The 17,238-nt window shown below is 40.5% G+C and overlaps 1 protein-coding gene across 2 annotated transcripts in view; it reads left to right on the forward strand.

Annotated features, from left to right (window-relative positions):
- LOC106067170 (uncharacterized) overlaps positions 1 to 17,238 on the forward strand; it is a 30,768-nt gene that overhangs the window by 3,367 nt on the left and 10,163 nt on the right. The window contains exons 2-6 of one of the 2 annotated variants that reach the window (XM_056030474.1): positions 115 to 253; positions 7,777 to 7,926; positions 10,161 to 10,346; positions 14,632 to 14,796; positions 16,358 to 16,570. In XM_056030474.1, coding sequence (XP_055886449.1) covers positions 193 to 253; positions 7,777 to 7,926; positions 10,161 to 10,346; positions 14,632 to 14,796; positions 16,358 to 16,570 — 775 coding nt within the window. In that variant the 5' untranslated portion in view covers positions 115 to 192. The remainder of the gene's footprint in view (positions 1 to 114; positions 254 to 7,776; positions 7,927 to 10,160; positions 10,347 to 14,631; positions 14,797 to 16,357; positions 16,571 to 17,238) is intronic. The other variant, XM_056030473.1, reaches the window with a different exon arrangement.

Here is a 17,238-nt window from a genome sequence, read left to right on the forward strand (position 1 = left end):
TATCTATCTCGTCTTATTTATATTATCTTATCTTGGCAGAGTGACAGTTTGGACATTTTGTTTACAGCGTGGACGTTTTGAAATAAGTTTGGCGATTTCGTTTTTTTTCCACAGCTTGCAATGTTACCAACAGATTTGGTGAAGACTGCGTGTACAACTGTCACTGTAAGCTGAATACGTTGTGCACTGAGAATGGAGGTTGTCCTGAGGGTTGTCAAGAGGGTTGGTTTGGCCCCGAGTGTCAATACAGTAGGTACACAGTGACGTTATATTGTTAGAGTAGTCTATACTGCTGTAAGATGTTTGTAAAATGTTTGACATGTTTCGGATGTTCCTTTAGAGTTGAAGATAGTTTACTTCCTAGTCCCAAACCTCCCGCAGGACGACGGGGGATGGGAGCGGGCATGGTTTGAACCCTGGACCATCGATAAATCCAAACAACAGTCCAGCGCGCAAACCGCGCGATCTTATTTTATTAATTACAGATGTTACTTCATAATAGAAGATAATTACGTTGATCATATCACGTGATTTCACAAAACAAGACTTTAGTTTATTTTAAACAAAATAAAGATATTGGTTTCTTTTTAATGATTTATGTTAAGTGCTATGGCATTATGAGTACACTGTCAGATTATTGAAACTGTTATCTATTTAACTCGGAGTGATTTGTTACAAGCTTGATCAACTCACTCTGTCTGGTACAGACTTTTCAGCACTTTATTTCTCCCACACCCATTTTTAGATCAAGTTTAAACTTTACACAATTATTTTGTGTACCTAAGAAAACGCGAATCAATTAGAGAAATAACTAATTAATCAATGAATTATTGATAAGTCATTATTTTATTTGGTATCAAAAAGGGAAATAAATGGTACTTATTAAGAGATGTGGCTGTAATTATGGAGTCATTCCACTTTCTACGTTTTGTACACGTATTCTCTCATATGTCTCATTCTCGGATCAAGTTGAAATTTTGACCTGATTATTTCTAGTCGATAATAATACACGAATCAATCATAAGAATTAATCAATTAGTTCATCAATTAGTGGTCATTAATTAATTGTGTTTTATATAGAAAAAAAAGGAGATTTGTCCTGTATTATTGAGATATATGACTGTGAATCTACGGTTCTTTCGCTTAGATAAGTTTTTTGTTTTTATAATTTTGTTTGTCTACACTGTACATTTGTCTGGTTACAAAATGATAAAGAAGAAGAAGAAAGTAAAGGTATACCGTTCAACCCTCGCGATCAATGGGAGGGCAGATGATGTAACTGTCTTCGCTCCAAAGTGTCTTTTCCTTCCAAAGTGTCTTTTTCTTCCAAAGTGTCTTCCTTTCAAAGTGTCTTCCTTTCAAAGTGTTTTCTTTCCAAAGTGTCTTCTTTCAAAAGTTTCTTCCTTCAAAGGTTTCTTCCTTCCAAAGTGTCTTCTTTCTAAAGTGTCTACCTTTCAAAGTGTCTTCTTTCCAGAGTGTCTACCTTCCAAAGTGTCTTCCTTCCAAAGTGTCTACCTTCCAAAGTGTCTTCTTTCTAAAGTGTCTTCCTTGCAATGTGTCTACCTTCCAAAGTGTCTTCTTTCTAAAGTGTCTTCCTTTCAAAGTGTCTACCTTCCAAAGTGTCTTCCTTCCAAGTGTCTACCTTCCAAAGTGTCTACCTTCCAAAGTGTCTTCCTTCCTAAACGTTTTCCTTACTAATGAATCATATCTTCATAAGTTCTTAAAGGAATAAAAGCTTAGTTAGATTTAATAAAGAGAAATGTGGATAATGTCTTCCTTAATATTTAGGTATACATTCTCAACATTTCTTTATGTCTTGTAAAACTAAAAAAGTTAATTCCAGTGACTCAAACAAACTAGTCCACATGCCAAGGTACCTAGAACAGTTTGTTGCACACTCCAGGTTAAGAGACGCAGGTCTTACCCGTCAGTTCAGTAAACCTACTTATCATGTCTACTAATGTTGGTCTCATTAATCTTTGTCTGTGTAAACTTCCGCAATAAAAAATACACACACAAAAAAAAAACAACAAAAAAAAACAACAAGAAGCAGACATTTTAAGAGCTTGATGTTGCAATTAAATTAACTATTTTAAATACAGGGTTCGTAGCCACCTTGAAAACCTGGAAAACACCTTGAATTTCATATTAAATTCAAGGCCTTGAAAAAGCCTTGAATTTCGTAAAAAACGGTGAAAAAACCTTGAATTTTAAAACTGGACCTTGAGTTCTTTCCCTCCCGATACCAGGTGTTTATTTTCGTTTTTTTCCCGGTTACATTGAGCTGACCAGTGATGACGCGTCTACACCGCCTTTCACCCACTTGTGAAGCGCGACCTCGTGATTGAAAACGACCTTGGCTCAAGCAAGCATTTCACTTAGCACTATTTTCCTTTCAATGTTACGACTGAAGACGCGCTAGATCTAGTCTGTAGTGACTATTGTCTATAACTAGAGCATTTATCAGCCTAATGTGAAGGCTACACCCCTCCGGGCCCTCCCTCGCCGAAAATCTTCTTCTTGTAACAGTAAGAGTGACTTCGCGTGGAAAGTCCGTACCGGTATATCATCTTATCTTTGTGTCTTTCTGAGTATTTTATTAGATTTTGTATTTGGAGATTATGATTCAGTGTTTAAGTATAATTGCTACCGGTACTTTACTTTTGAGTCTTCTCACGATCCATCCTTGTCATCTAGCTAGAAATAGTATCTAGATTTAGATCTAAGTTAGATCTAGTGAAGATAATTCGCGCTTAACCTGAAAATTCCGTGAATTTTAGTTTATTTAAGGATCTAGATACAGGTACATCTAATGTCTAGATTGCTCTAGAAATACGCTAGATTCTAGATTTACGCTAAATCACTAGAATCTAGTGAAGATAATTCTCTCACAGCCGTTAAAAGTCCGCGAAGTTTAGTGACATTGAGTTAGAACCTATAGAGTCTAGATCTACGATAGATTCAGTAAAGATAATTTCACAGCCGTGAAAAGTCCGCCAATTTAGTGACTTAATTAGATCTAGACTGTAGAAGCAGTGACAGCCGTGAAAAGTCCGCGAAATTAGTGACTTAGATCTAGACTCTAGATTTACGGTAGATTCAGTGAAAATAATTCGCACACAGCTGTGAAAAGTCCGCGAATTTTAGGGACTAGATTTACGGTGATTCAGTGAAGATATTTCGAAAAAAGTCCGCGAATTTAGGGACTTAGACCTAGACTTAATTTACGCTAATCCAATAGAATAGAGTGAAGATAATTCTCTCACAGCCGTGAAAAGTCCGCGAATTTAGGGATTTAAATTAGAGTCTAGATCTACTGTAGATTTAACGAAAATATTTCGCACACAGCTGTAGAAAAGCCCGTAGAGTTATTTTGGTTGTAATTTACTTAAAACTGACGGAAAGCAAGTCAACTGCTAAAGTAAGAATGAAATATTTTTTTTACAAATCTATGTTAATTTAAGAAAATTTCCAACTTCAGATTGCGACAGTTTTAGCTGTATTACATCTCATATTTTTAAAAAGTTATTCTTCTGTAGTGCACGCTTGTGTGTGTTTTCTAATGTATTAAAAAGTTGCATTTAAATGCTTAGGAAACACTAGAGATGAATTCTTATTTTTTTTTTGGAGGTATGATTTCAACTTATCAGCATACATTTTAATGAGGGTTTTTAAATTTAATATATTGTTATAAACCTGGTGGTGGCACAGAGAGGGGTAGTGGTGTGAGTGTAGTCAGCCGACGCAAATCGCCCCAGGCCAGCGCTAGACGAGCGGTCAACCGTGACGAGTTACGACGATCGGCCGAGACGAGTTAACAACATGAAGGTTCGAGTAGGATCGGCGTCGTGAACAGAGCTCATTAGCGTCACGAGAGTTGTAGTCATCTGACCACCTAGAAACGTCGAGCGGCGTTCTGTCCGGTTCTAGAAGGCCAGTAGGGACCCTATATAAAGAGCGGAGGTGTCGCAGTCAAGACGGTTCAGAAAGCGGGTTTACGACAGGAGTTCAGAACACGGTCGACTACAGCACAGTTCAACGGTGTGGTCCTGTACGGAGCATTACGACGGTTCAGTGCGGAGTACTATCAAGTACAGTTGAGACGGCTGGCGTCTTGATCTTGGTCTGTGATCGAGTCCGACACAACGAGCCTAGTGTGTGAAGTCAGTCCTGAACTGTTGAACCCAGTGCAAGCCCGGAACGAGACGGAGAGACCAGTGCAAGACTTGATACGGCGGAACGGTGTTATCGGAGAGATATTTGTTATCGCAGAGCTATTTGTACTGTTCTACGTGCTGCCAATTGTACAGTATTGGCTGTTATTTATGGACATTAAACCTTTACGTTATTTTGGAGCCCTGACTTGTCAAGTTCTTTAAGTTGGTGGTGTATGGTGCAGTTTGCAGAGAGCCTGGATAGTGAGATTCGTAACAATATATATATATATATAAATATATATATATATATATTGTTCTTTTTACATATTTATGTCATATGTATGTATATATACATATATATTGATTGCTATGGTGCGATGCATACCTTGAAAATCTAAAACTCTACCTTTAAAACCTGGAAAATACCTGGAAAATCATTCATGAAATTGGCTATGAACCCTGTAAATACCAAATACAGTCCCTTACAAAAGATGTTTTTTTTTTTATTAATTATAAATTCAAATAAAGACATTAGATTAATTTATAGTTTAATTAATACAGCTTTTATTATACGTATTACATTTTTATCTGATGACCTTAATTATAAATTATAAATGTATAAGTATTTATATTTACCCGTCTTTTTATTTCAATCGTTTTGCTCAGCCACAATTAATGTATTTCTGGCTTTGTGGCCATTTAAACTCTCAAACCGTACAAATTTGAGTGTAATACTCCTAACGTACCTGGCCACACTTAAAACATTGACGTGAATACAAAGTAGACCACACACAATATCGTCATGAGTCTGCATATGTAAATTTAATGTTAGACCTGACGCCATACAGTTGCACAGAGTGGTATGTGCCTTCTAGGCTGTCATTACGTTGGTCCCAAGTTCGAAACCCGCTTATTCTCTTCTGCTCTGCATGAGGTCAAGGCTATAAGTCATTATCGTCTTTTCTGCAGTTAAGCATTAAGAAACTAGAACAGACTCAAAAAAGAGCCGTAAGATTAATAACGAAACGAATATGTATACTCCACTAAAATAAAACCATTAGTAAAATCACTTAACTTAAAGGCACATCAGGACAGAGGACTAAACCGCATTGTAGCGATTCTACATGAACTACTTAAACATCATTTACAAATGCAAACACACAATATAATAAAGTACTCAGAATACAACAAAGGTAGAGACTTGTTTCCTATTCCCTAATCTGGGACGTATTAGTACAAGTTCTACTTCTTCTCTTGTTGTATTAGAGAATGGAAAGGATTGTGGGAAAAGAAGGAACAATAAGAAATAGACGAACTTAAAGAGCACATATCTTTACCACTATATCTTTCCCACTATATCTTTACCACTATATCTTTACCACTATATCTTTACCACTATATCTTTACCGCTATATCTTTACCACTATATCCCTACCACTATATCTTTACCACTATATCTTTACCACTATATCCTTACCACTATATCTTTACCACTATATCTTTACCACTATAGCTTTACCACTATATCTTTACCACTATATCTTTACCACTATATCTTTACCGCTATATCTTTACCACTATATCCCTACCACTATATCTTTACCACTATATCTTTACCACTATATCCTTACCACTATATCTTTACCACTATATCTTTACCACTATAGCTTTACCACTATATCTTTACCACTATATCTTTACCACTATATCCTTACCACTATATCTTTACCACTATATCTTTACCACTATAGCTTTACTACTATAGCTTTACCACTATATCTTTACCTTTATATCTTTACCACTATATCTTTACCACTATATCTTTACCACTATATCTTTACTACTATCGACATTCCATTTCGGTGTAATAAAGTGATGCCCAACCACGACCTTTGGTCATATCCAACCCGGGACAATAATAATAACACTAATAATTTGATTTATAGTGAGCTGTTAACGGACATAATGTAGGCTCAAGGCGCTGTGATAACATTACAAACATAAACAGGAGAGCTAAAATGAGAAACTAATCAATCTAAAAAAAGTTTTAATTAGATCGGTTCAATGCGCAATATTTGCATGAAGAGTATGCTGACACTGGCTGACAGTGCATGATGTAGCTTCCAATGATCAGATCCAATTGACTTCTTGATTATTACAAAGTTTAAATAAACCAATTAGCCAATTAATTGCTGGTAATTATCTATTTCGTTTGATACCAAAAGCAGGAAATTATTTCTACAGTATTACGATATAAGGCTAAATATGTGGCGTTTATTTAGATAACTGTACTTGTTACTTCTCTCACACCAATGTTGGGATGAAGCTGAAACTTTCAACAATTTTTTTATTGTATTAACAAAACAAGAATCAATTAGAAAATTAAGAAATGATCTAATTAATTATTGGTAATCAATTTAATTTTTTTAATCGGAAAAGGGAAATAAATTCTACATTGTTGATTGTAACGTTTCTCTATTCTGGCTCCATGCAAAACTCAACAAACGACACCACTAACTTAAAGAACTTGACAACTCAGGACTCCGAAATAGCGTAATGGTTTAATGTCCAATAAATAACAGCCAATATTGTACAATTGGCAGAACGTAACACAGACTATGCAAATATGTCTTCGTTAATTTAACAGCCGTAGCGCCGTATCAACTCTTGTACTCGTGGCCGTAGCGCCGTATCAACTCTTGCACTCGTGGCCGTAGCGCCGTATCAACTCTTGCACTCGTGGCAGTAGCGCCGTATCAACTCTTGCACTCGTGGCCGTAGCGCCGTATCAACTCTTGCACTCGTGGCCGTAGCGCCGTATCAACTCTTGCACTCGTGGCCGTAGCGCCGTATCAACTCTTGCACTCGTGGCAGTAGCGCCGTATCAACTCTTGCACTCGTGGCCGTAGCGCCGTATCAACTCTTGCACTCGTGGCCGTAGCGCCGTATCAACTCTTGCACTCGTGGCCGTAGCGCCGTATCAACTCTTGCACTCGTGGCCGTAGCGCCGTATCAACTCTTGCGCTCGTGGCCGTAGCGCCGTATCAACTCTTGCGCTCGTGGCCGTAGCGCCGTATCAACTCTTGCGCTCGTGGCCGTAGCGCCGTATCAACTCTTGCGCTCGTGGCCGTAGCGCCGTATCAACTCTTGCGCTCGTGGCCGTAGCGCCGTATCAACTCTTGCGCTCGTGGCCGTAGCGCCGTATCAACTCTTGCGCTCGTGGCCGTAGCGCCGTATCAACTCTTGCGCTCGTGGCCGTAGCGCCGTATCAACTCTTGCGCTCGTGGCCGTAGCGCCGTATCAACTCTTGCGCTCGTGGCCGTAGCGCCGTATCAACTCTTGCGCTCGTGGCCGTAGCGCCGTATCAACTCTTGCACTCGTGGCCGTAGCGCCGTATCAACTCTTGCACTCGTGGCCGTAGCGCCGTATCAACTATTGCACTCGTGGCCGTAGCGCCGTATCAACTCTTGCACTTTGTGGGTGCAATTTTTCTGGCTGGTAACTTATGTGGTGTCTAACTGACTGCGTTTTATTAATAGTATAATAATGTCAGAGCCTTAAGCTCAATAACAAGTTATACAAAACTAAACATAAACTGTCAATGTTCTCTGTCTTCCAGAGGATATGGTGGCATCTAATGACAACCAATACATGAGGAACGAGTCGGACGGATGTCTGGTCACTCCGGAGAAAGATGGAACTCTTTTTACTCTCTTCTGGCATTCCTCTTTTAATTTCACCTGGATGAGGCTGATATTTAAAGAGCCAGGTAAGATGAATTTGAAGGATGATATTTAGCTTACTTGGTATGATACCCTTGTTCAGTGGGGTACCGTATTAGACTCATTTTCACATAAATCCAAATATACTCACACCTATTAACTAATTTATCTACAACAACTTGGGGTTAGGGCGTGGAGACGAATGGCCCAGGAGAGATCTGATTGGATGATGTCTTGAAGCAGGCCATCCATCCCATAGGCTGTAGCGCCACTGGGATAGATGGATGTATTAACTAATAATCATTATGTAAAGTAAAGTTCCCCTTTTAGACCCTCTCTAACAACTTCTTGCATGTTTAGGGCAGAGGAGTTAAGTTCCTCTTTCAGACCTTGTAATGGTCATGTTTCTGTAATCTACGGTTAATGAGGGTGTCGTGTGGCCAGCACAACGACCAGCGGCCTTTACTTTCCCAAAACTAATATCGGGAACCCATTAGAGCTGGGTAAAATCAGGGGCGCCGAAAGATCCCGAAATTAAAGATCCAAGTCTTCATCAGGATTCGAACCCGGGACGCCTTGTTTGGAAGCCAAGCGCTTTAACGCTCAGCCACCAAGCCACCAAAAATCATTATGTACAAACACATGTCTGTTTGCAGGATCACGAAGCCGCAGTTTGCGACATTAATATAAATAAACCGAAATGCCCAACGTTAGCAGTGTAAATTTCTATTTGTCTCAGGTAAAAAAAAACAATATTGATAAAACAAACCGATACAGGAATGGAATGATGTTAATTGTTTAAGACAGTGATATCAAAGCTTCGTGTGTAATTTTTGGAAACGTTGAGTCGACTACTCTTGGAGCTCTGAGCCCATAGAAATGTGTTTCCATTGGCCTGTCTGAACCATTGGCCTGGCTAAACCATTGGCCTGGCTGAACCATTGGCCTGTCTGAACCATTGGCCTGGCTGAACCATTGGCCTGTCTGAACCATTGGCCTGGCTAAACCATTGGCCAGGCTGAACCATTGGCAAGTCTGAACCATTGGCCTGTCTGAACCATTGGCCTGTCTGAACCATTGGCCTGGCTGAACCATTGGCCTGTCTGAACCATTGGCCTGTCTGAACCATTGGCCTGGCTGAACCATTGGCCTGTCTGAACCATTGGCCTGTCTGAACCATTGGCCTGGCTGAACCATTGGCCTGTCTGAACCATTGGCCTGTCTGAACCATTGGCCTGGCTGAACCATTGGCCTGTCTGAACCATTGGCCTGGCTGAAACATTGGCCTAGCTGAACCATTGGCCTGTCTGAACCATTGGCCTGTCTGAACCATTGGCCTGGCTGAAACATTGGCCTAGCTGAACCATTGGCCTGTCTGAACCATTGGCCTGTCTAAACCATTGGCCTGGCTGAACCATTGGCCTGTCTGAACCATTGGCCTGTCTGAATCATTGGCCTGGCTGAACCATTGTTTTGTCAGAACGAAACCCAAGAAGATGTAAAATTATTTCATCTTTATTACTAATAGCTTGTGTCTTAAGACGCACGAGCTAGAGGCGAGGCCAAAGGTCGAGCACATCGGAAAACTCTTACATAATTTTTCATTGTACCACATAAACTGATCAATTGTCCGTCATAAAATTGCCTCTTGAGGAACGGTGTGTTTAAAATTATGGGGATTAGGGGGCTGTCTTCAATCCCCTCCAGTGCAATGGCCTTGATCCTTAGACATCCCTAGGGGGGCTCTGTTTTGCTTTCCTATTGACCCAGTCGTCTCCTCTAACGTCATATTCCACGAGTGCCACATTGAGGCTGAGAAGCGTTGACCTGAGTCCAAGATTGTCGTTGGCCAGTCTAAATATATGTATACTTATGTTATAAACATATACAGTGTACAGTTTGATTTTTAATTTAAATCTTATCGATAGCGACAATAAATAATAATGAAAAAGTGTGTAGAGATTATAGCATAATAGATAGGCTTAAAGAAATAAAGAATTTCTTGACTATTCCTTTATATATCCAAATCTCTTAGAGTAAGAATACTCCTTCTTCCCTTTTAGAGCATGGAATGGGTTGCCTGAGCTAGCCAGGAAAACCAGTGATTTGTCAGAATTTAAGTCATTGGTTAATATGCATGACTGAATGCATGACGCGTAGGACATAATCTTCTTCTTTTTTGAAGTAACGTCTGTATTATATAAGATAAGATACGATAAGAGAATTGTTAATACTAATAACAATAGGTTTACTTAAAAGAAGACTCTCTTGTTTCCCCAAGGTGTCCAAAGAAATGTGACGTTGACTTTCTCCAGTCAAGGCAGCGCCCTCTCGTGGCACAATTGTGCAGTGACAATAATAGGCAACCAAACCTACAACATCGACTGCGACAATTTGTTGATGGTGGATACGTTGGCGATAAAAACAGGAAATGAGAAGTCACTTTGTAACGTCTTTGTCAGCGGAGGTAAGTAGTTATGATCAATACGTATCGATCGTTTGATGTCATATTAGCCTAAATCTGTTTATAAATGCAATTATTTGTCCACTTCTAGTGGCTTGAATACCGCAATAGGTGAAGAGTAAGCTCAGATCTGACACAAGTCTTAAGCCTCTTTTTTTTTTACAATAACAGAACAGTAAATAGAACTGCCCAAAGCCTTGGCTCATGGGGTCTTATGCTGAGCTAAAGGAAGTCTAGGCAGGGCCCTCCTTAGGCATAGGCAAACTATGTAGCCACCTAGGACCTCTAATTGGTGGGGGCCCGTCTTATATAGTGGTTATAATTTATTTTTTAAATAGCGAAACTTGATCTCAATGTTATTGTTAAAGTACAATTTATAGTAGGTCCATCGTGGTTCGATGATGACCACTTTGTCATCCAGGGGGCTGAGGGCTTTGCACTGGGGTTTTATGCCTCCTCATGTGGCTGGTGAGACCTATGTGAGCCCGGAATGTTCGGCCGCACACTGGGCAGGTTATTCCAGCTGGAGCTTTATCTTGCTTTTCTTTTCTGGCGTTTTTCTTCTGCCAGCGTTGTTCTTTTTTCCTCAGCAACCTGTGCGCCAGTTTTCACAGCGCGACGCCATGATGCTCTGTCATGTGCCTCTGTCTCCCAGGTGCCAGGGTCTATGCTGAACGCCTTCAGAGAAGCTTTGAGGGTGTTCCTAAAGCGCTTTCTTTGACCACCTTGCGAGCGCTTTCCTTCGCTTAGTTGGCCATACAAGAGTCGTTTAGGGATGCGGTGGTCATCCATTCTGCAGACGTGACCTGCCCATCGCAGCTGGGACTGCATCAGGATTGTGTGGATGCTTTGCAGACGCGCTCTTCGAAGGACTTCTGTATCTGGTATTTTGTCTTGCCATTTGACATTTAGTATTTTTCTCAGACATGTCGTGTGGAAGTGGTTCAGTTTCTTTGCATGTTTACTGTACACTGTCCACGTTTCTGAGGCAATGAGCAATGTAGGGAGGATGACGGCTCTATAGACCCCTAGCTTCGTGTTTGTGGTGATACCACGTCTGAAGTACAATAGGTTTGTAATAAACTGCATACTATTTCAGCTTTATTTTTTCGCTGGTTATTGGCACACATCATCTTCAAGCTTGTCCGGAGGGCAAACTAGTGGAGCAAGTTGGCAGCACTCCACTTGCGAAGGTCCCTCATCTTCAGCATCAGGCTCCAGTTCACTTACTTGACCATCACTGGTTGATCACTTTCGCCGTGACTTGCGTGCGTAATATTTACGACACTGGTCCTTGCCGGACTGGCGTGTACTGTCACTGGTCTCGGTTGACCGCTCGTCCTGCGCTGGACTGTGGCGATTTGGGTAGGCTAAAAACACACAGCACTACCCCCATCTGTGTCACCACCAGGTTTACAGAAATGTCCCCTCCTTACATCTGTCCGTCCCGGACAGCATCAATCTCATGACATGGGATGTGTACAGGTTGGTAACTCTCCTGCGCAGACCAGAGACACAGTGTGTAAGAAAGCGGCAGTTCAAGACCGGAGAGCGTTGAGACCGGGACTATTAGTCAGCCATGAAATCGGTCCTGGTGCAGTCCTCCAGTGAAACGTACGAGTCCAGGAAGAGACAGTAGAGCTAATGAGTTTAGTACAGTGATATACAGTCTAACGTTGTAGCAGTTGATTGTGTTGCCAATTGTGTCTTATTGTCTGTTTTATTTGACCCTTATTAAAGAACCAGAATATTTGGAGCCTTGTTGTCAAGTTCTTGATGTGTTGTGTTGTGTGTTTAGCAGTGTTTACAGAAGGCCTGATTAGGAGAGAGAATCGTAACAATATGAATGTCATGTTTTTTTTTTAAAGCAAACGGTTAACGATCAGGGTGTCATGTGACCAGCGCAACTTAAGTCAGGTACCCGTTAGAGCTTGGTGGACAAGAAGTTTCCTTTACATTCTGATTCGAACTCATGACATCTTGGTTCTGAAGACGGGCGATCTACCACTCAGCCATCACGCACCCAAAAGATATTAGTTCAAACCCATACGTAACTTAAGAAACTCTACAACCTGTTTGAAGTTGTAGTCATGTTCCAGCAGATCATTGACGACAACGATAAGGAAACTCTATTAATGAGCATTGAAAAGCTTTATATGCATATCATTCTAAACCTCAATAAAATACGAATGTATAAAATATTACAAAGTTGCATATTTAATGTTAATCACCTAATCACACAGTATTGACATTTAGGAAAAAAATAGATTTTAGGGTAGAAAATTATCTAGTTTGATTTTCATATACTTGTACAATACTCAGGTAGTAGTCCAGAAGTGGGGTGTTGGGGGTCAGGGATATTTGATATTGTGTTGATTGTTCTGGAGTAGAGGATACTTGTATCATTTTTCTGTCTTTAATGGTTTCAATGGTTAGGTAGAATGTCTTTGATATTAAATAATATTTCTATTACTATTATTATAGTTTTAGGTTAATCACTTTTCAGTTGTTTATGATTTAATACTTGTGAATTATAAGAACTTACTAATAAAAACCCTTTTTTTAAAAAAAAAAAGAAAAAAAAAGCCCACTAAAGAGGCAAGATGGCCCATAAAAGAGGCACATAAAGCCCAAAAAAGAGGCAAAGAAAAGAGGCCTAAGGCCCAAGGATTCCTATGATGATAAAGCTAAAATTGAATAGCGCAAATTCTGAGGTTTCCTTTAAAAAAAACAAAACAAAAAAAACAAGTACACCATCTCTCGCCTCTTCCGCCCTCTTGTCTTTTCTTAAGTTCGATATTTCAGGCTTATTTTACAAAGATTTTATCAACTCACTCTGTCTGTATGTCTGTCTGGTACGAAATTCGAACACGTTATTTCTCTCACTTTCCATTCTCGGATCAAGTTAAGACTTAGACTCAGACTGTGGCTGAGGCTGAGGCTGAGACTGATACTGCTTTATTGATCCTTATGGAAATTTGTTGTGATTACAAAGACTCTTTCCTCATATACAGACAACACAACAGAAACATATACGTAAATAGGACAGACCCAACATAAAGAGTTCATTCAGCGACTACACACAGGCATCTTGGTCCTTTCCATGTTCCCTAATCGAAAGGTGGCGTTGATAAAGTCTGACCGAGTTGAAACTTTGCATAATTATTCATTGCTCCTAACTAAACATGAATGAATAACAAGGTTACAAAAGACAGTTTGTGTAGAAACACAAACTCAAAATCGGCCCCCGAAGTGGTCCACCCAGGCAGGCTTCAATATTTTCAGAAAGAACATCCGAATGAAATTATATCAAAGACAAATAAGAGATAAGAATGGAGAAAGAAGGTTAACAGATTTTGTGTAGTGCCCCAACGGTCCAGCAGATCAAAGGATAAGTGAAAGTAAATGTAAAGTTAGATGTGAACCTGGCCTAACTAGTTCGCCTTTCAGACCTTGTGGTCTATAGGGCAGATGATGTAAAGTTCATCTGTTTTTGTGGCCTACGATTAACGAGGGTGTCATATAGCCAGCACAACGACCAACCGCCGTTACTTTTCCCCAACTAATGTCAGGTACCCATTAGAGCTGAGTGGACTCAGAGGCGCCCAAAGATTCCAAAGTTGAAAATCCCAGTCTTCACCTTGATTCGAACCCGGGACCCCGGTTCGGAAGCCAAGCGCTTTACCGCTCAGCCACCGCGCCTCCCCTGGCCTAACTGATGTCTTATAATTGATCTAATAGTTTTGAAAAATCTCATGCTCTTATTCGAATCCTCATACCGCATCGTCTGCAGTAAAATGTTAAGAAAAATGAAGTTTACAACATTACTATTCGTTTTTAATTAGGTCTAACTTATAATGCATACTAATTAGCTTTTTCTCTTAAAAAACTGCTTGCATAACTGATTTTAAAAATTAGATATTTCGCTTTCAGAAAAAAAAGTAGCCGTCGCATTAGAACTTTGAATGGTCTAAAATATTGTGATGTCGGATTTTCAAAATCTTTTCTAGTTTACGAGATCTAAACGGGACGGACGGACAGACATTTCGCACAAAACCAATAGCGTCTTTTCCCCTTTCGGGGGCCGCTAAAAATAATTACTTATCAGTTTATTTAATAATAGCAATTAATTAGTTTTCTTTTTATATCAAACAGGGAAATAAATATGACAATATTAAGATATTGATTTAAATGTGGAGTTATTCCCATTAGATAAGCTTTGTTTTTTTATGTTGTTTTTTTTTTATTATTTTTATTTTGCTTGTTCCTTGATCTATGCGATGACCAGGACGAGAGGAGCCAGTAGAACTTACAAGTCAGACGGTCACTATCTGGACTAGCCCGTCCTTAAACATGCCAGATTGGGAAATGAGAATGGACAGTAAGAACTGTACTCAGAAAATACCTGCCAGTAGTGGACAACACAACAGAACTGTCCTTCTGAACCGTTACAGTAAATATAATCCTTTTATTTATATTCACACACTAACCTACGTAGATGAACATGTTCGTGTCTGTGCGTGAGTAGAGTGTGTGTATATGGGAGGGTATGACCTTTTCCTCTCTATTTTAGTCACAAGAGACATTTTTTAATATGTATCTAGATCTGTATTATAGAACTGTACCAGAATGACGAACTTTCGACTAATAAATTCTGGAGCCCTCAATATAATTCCCACTACACTACTACGCCACTAGTTAATGGTCGGTGGGCACTTTCCAGTCTTACTTCATTCTCACAGCCTTGAACCAGTGATTAATTTTTTTGTATGCGTTTAAAAAGCGATCGCGGCACAGATACCCCCTTCTTTCCCTCACCCAGGGGCGTAGCTAGAAATTGTCCGTCATTTGGGGGCCTGGGAAGCTTTACCTCTTTGGGGGCCTCTGCATTTGCATAATAATTAATGTTAAAATACAACACTAATTTAGGGGGATTTTCAGATTCTCCCCCTCCCACTCTAGCTAGGCCACTGCCCTCACCTCTTGGCCTCACCTCTTGGCCTCACCTCTTGGCCTCACCTCTTGGCATCACCTCTTGGCATCACCTCTTGGCTTCACCTCTTGCCCTCACCTCTTGCCCTCACCTCTTGCCTTCACCTCTTGGCCTCACCTCTTGGCCTCACATCTAGGCCTCACCTCTTGTCCTCACCTCTTAGCCTCACCTCTTATCCTCACCTCTTGCCCTCACCTCTTGGTCTCACCTCTTGGCCTCACCTCTTGGCCTCACCTCTTGTCCTCACCTCTTGTCCTCACCTCTTGCCCTCACCTCTTTGCCTCACCTCTTGTCCTCACCTCTTGTCCTCACCTCTTGTCCTCATCTCTTGGCTTCACCTCTTGCCCTCACCTCTTGCCCTCACCTCTTGGCCTCACCTCTTGGCCTCACCTCTTGGCCTCACCTCTTGCCCTCACCTCTTGCCCTCACCTCTTGGCCTCACCTCTTGGCATCACATCTTGGCATCACATCTTGCCCTCACCTCTTGCCCTCACCTCTTGGCCTCACCTCTTGGCCTCACTTCTTGGCCTCACATCTAGGCCTCACCTCTTGGCCTCACCTCTTGCCCTCACCTGTTGCCCTCACATCTTGCCCTCACTTCTTGGCCTCACATCTAGGCCTCACCTCTTGCCCTCACATCTTGCCCTCACATCTTGCCCTCACATCTTGCCCTCACATCTTGCCCTCACCTGTTGCCCTCACCTGTTGCCCTCACCTCTTGCCCTCACCTCTTGGCCTCACCTCTTGCCCTCACCTCTTGTCCTCACCTCTTGCCCTCACCTCTTGCCCTCACCCTTTCCCAACTGATTGAAATAAGTGTTAGTAACATGGCACATAGATGAAGCTAAAAGCATGAAATTGCGCTAAACAAAAAACAATTGGTAAAAATATTTCTAATCGCACAGGTTTAGTCTAGATCTATTACAAATTTAATCACATGACTGATCCAAACTAATTGATATAATTAGACTTAATACAAGCTTTGTTCTTTAAAATTAGTATTGTGTTTTTCTTATTTCAGTGTTTCTTGATCTCAAACCTTTCACTAAAGTGAGGCTCCTGAATTATTCCGCGGATAGCTTAGAAGTGTTTGTTTACGAAGACGCTGGTCAGCCGGCATTTATGTATTTCACGCCAGAGAACGTCACGAGCCTCGTTTCTATCAGGGAAATTTCAGGACTGGTCAGAGTAACTGGTAGAATCATCAGTTTGTGCCAGGTGGAGAATTACGAAGGTCAGTGCATCTTAATCAATATCTACATGCAAATAACGGGCTATACTTCCTTGATTGAAGTTTTAGAAATTTTAATACGAAGATTTGTTTCTAATGTGATATTTAAACTATATTTTGTTTAATGATAAAAGTTATTTTTTTCAATAACAGAAAAAAATACATAAAATATATAGTAAAAAAAAAACTATTTTTAAGATTTAAAAGGATTTCAAATGTTTTTTTTTTGTTTTTTTTTTGCCTGGTCGTGCGGCCTGGGCGCTGGACTGTCGTTCGGTCGTCTCTATGGCCCCGGGTTCATACCCTAACCGCTGTAATACCTGTCGTTCTTTGGTAGGTTTGGACTAGGAAGTAGATTATCTTGAACTCTGGAGAAACTTCCGAAACCTGTACATCTTATCACTCTCATCTATCCCTTGACTTTCGTCATAGGGGGGCGGTGTGACAGTTGGCGTAACCACATCCCTCCCTCCACTTTCCCGGCCAGCAGCTGTGATACATAATATTCTAGATCTAAATCTTTTCCATCTTTTCTCGTGTAAACATGGCCTAGATCCATAAAATAGCATACTTTCATAGAGTTGGGCAACTTCTTTTTTTTTTGAGGGTCTTTAGATTGTTTTAGGGTTACTATACATACGTCACGGTTCCAGTTAGTAACCAAGGAACAT

Source organism: Biomphalaria glabrata, chromosome 5, assembly GCF_947242115.1.
Source record: "Biomphalaria glabrata chromosome 5, xgBioGlab47.1, whole genome shotgun sequence".
Taxonomy (NCBI): Eukaryota; Metazoa; Mollusca; class Gastropoda; family Planorbidae; genus Biomphalaria; species Biomphalaria glabrata.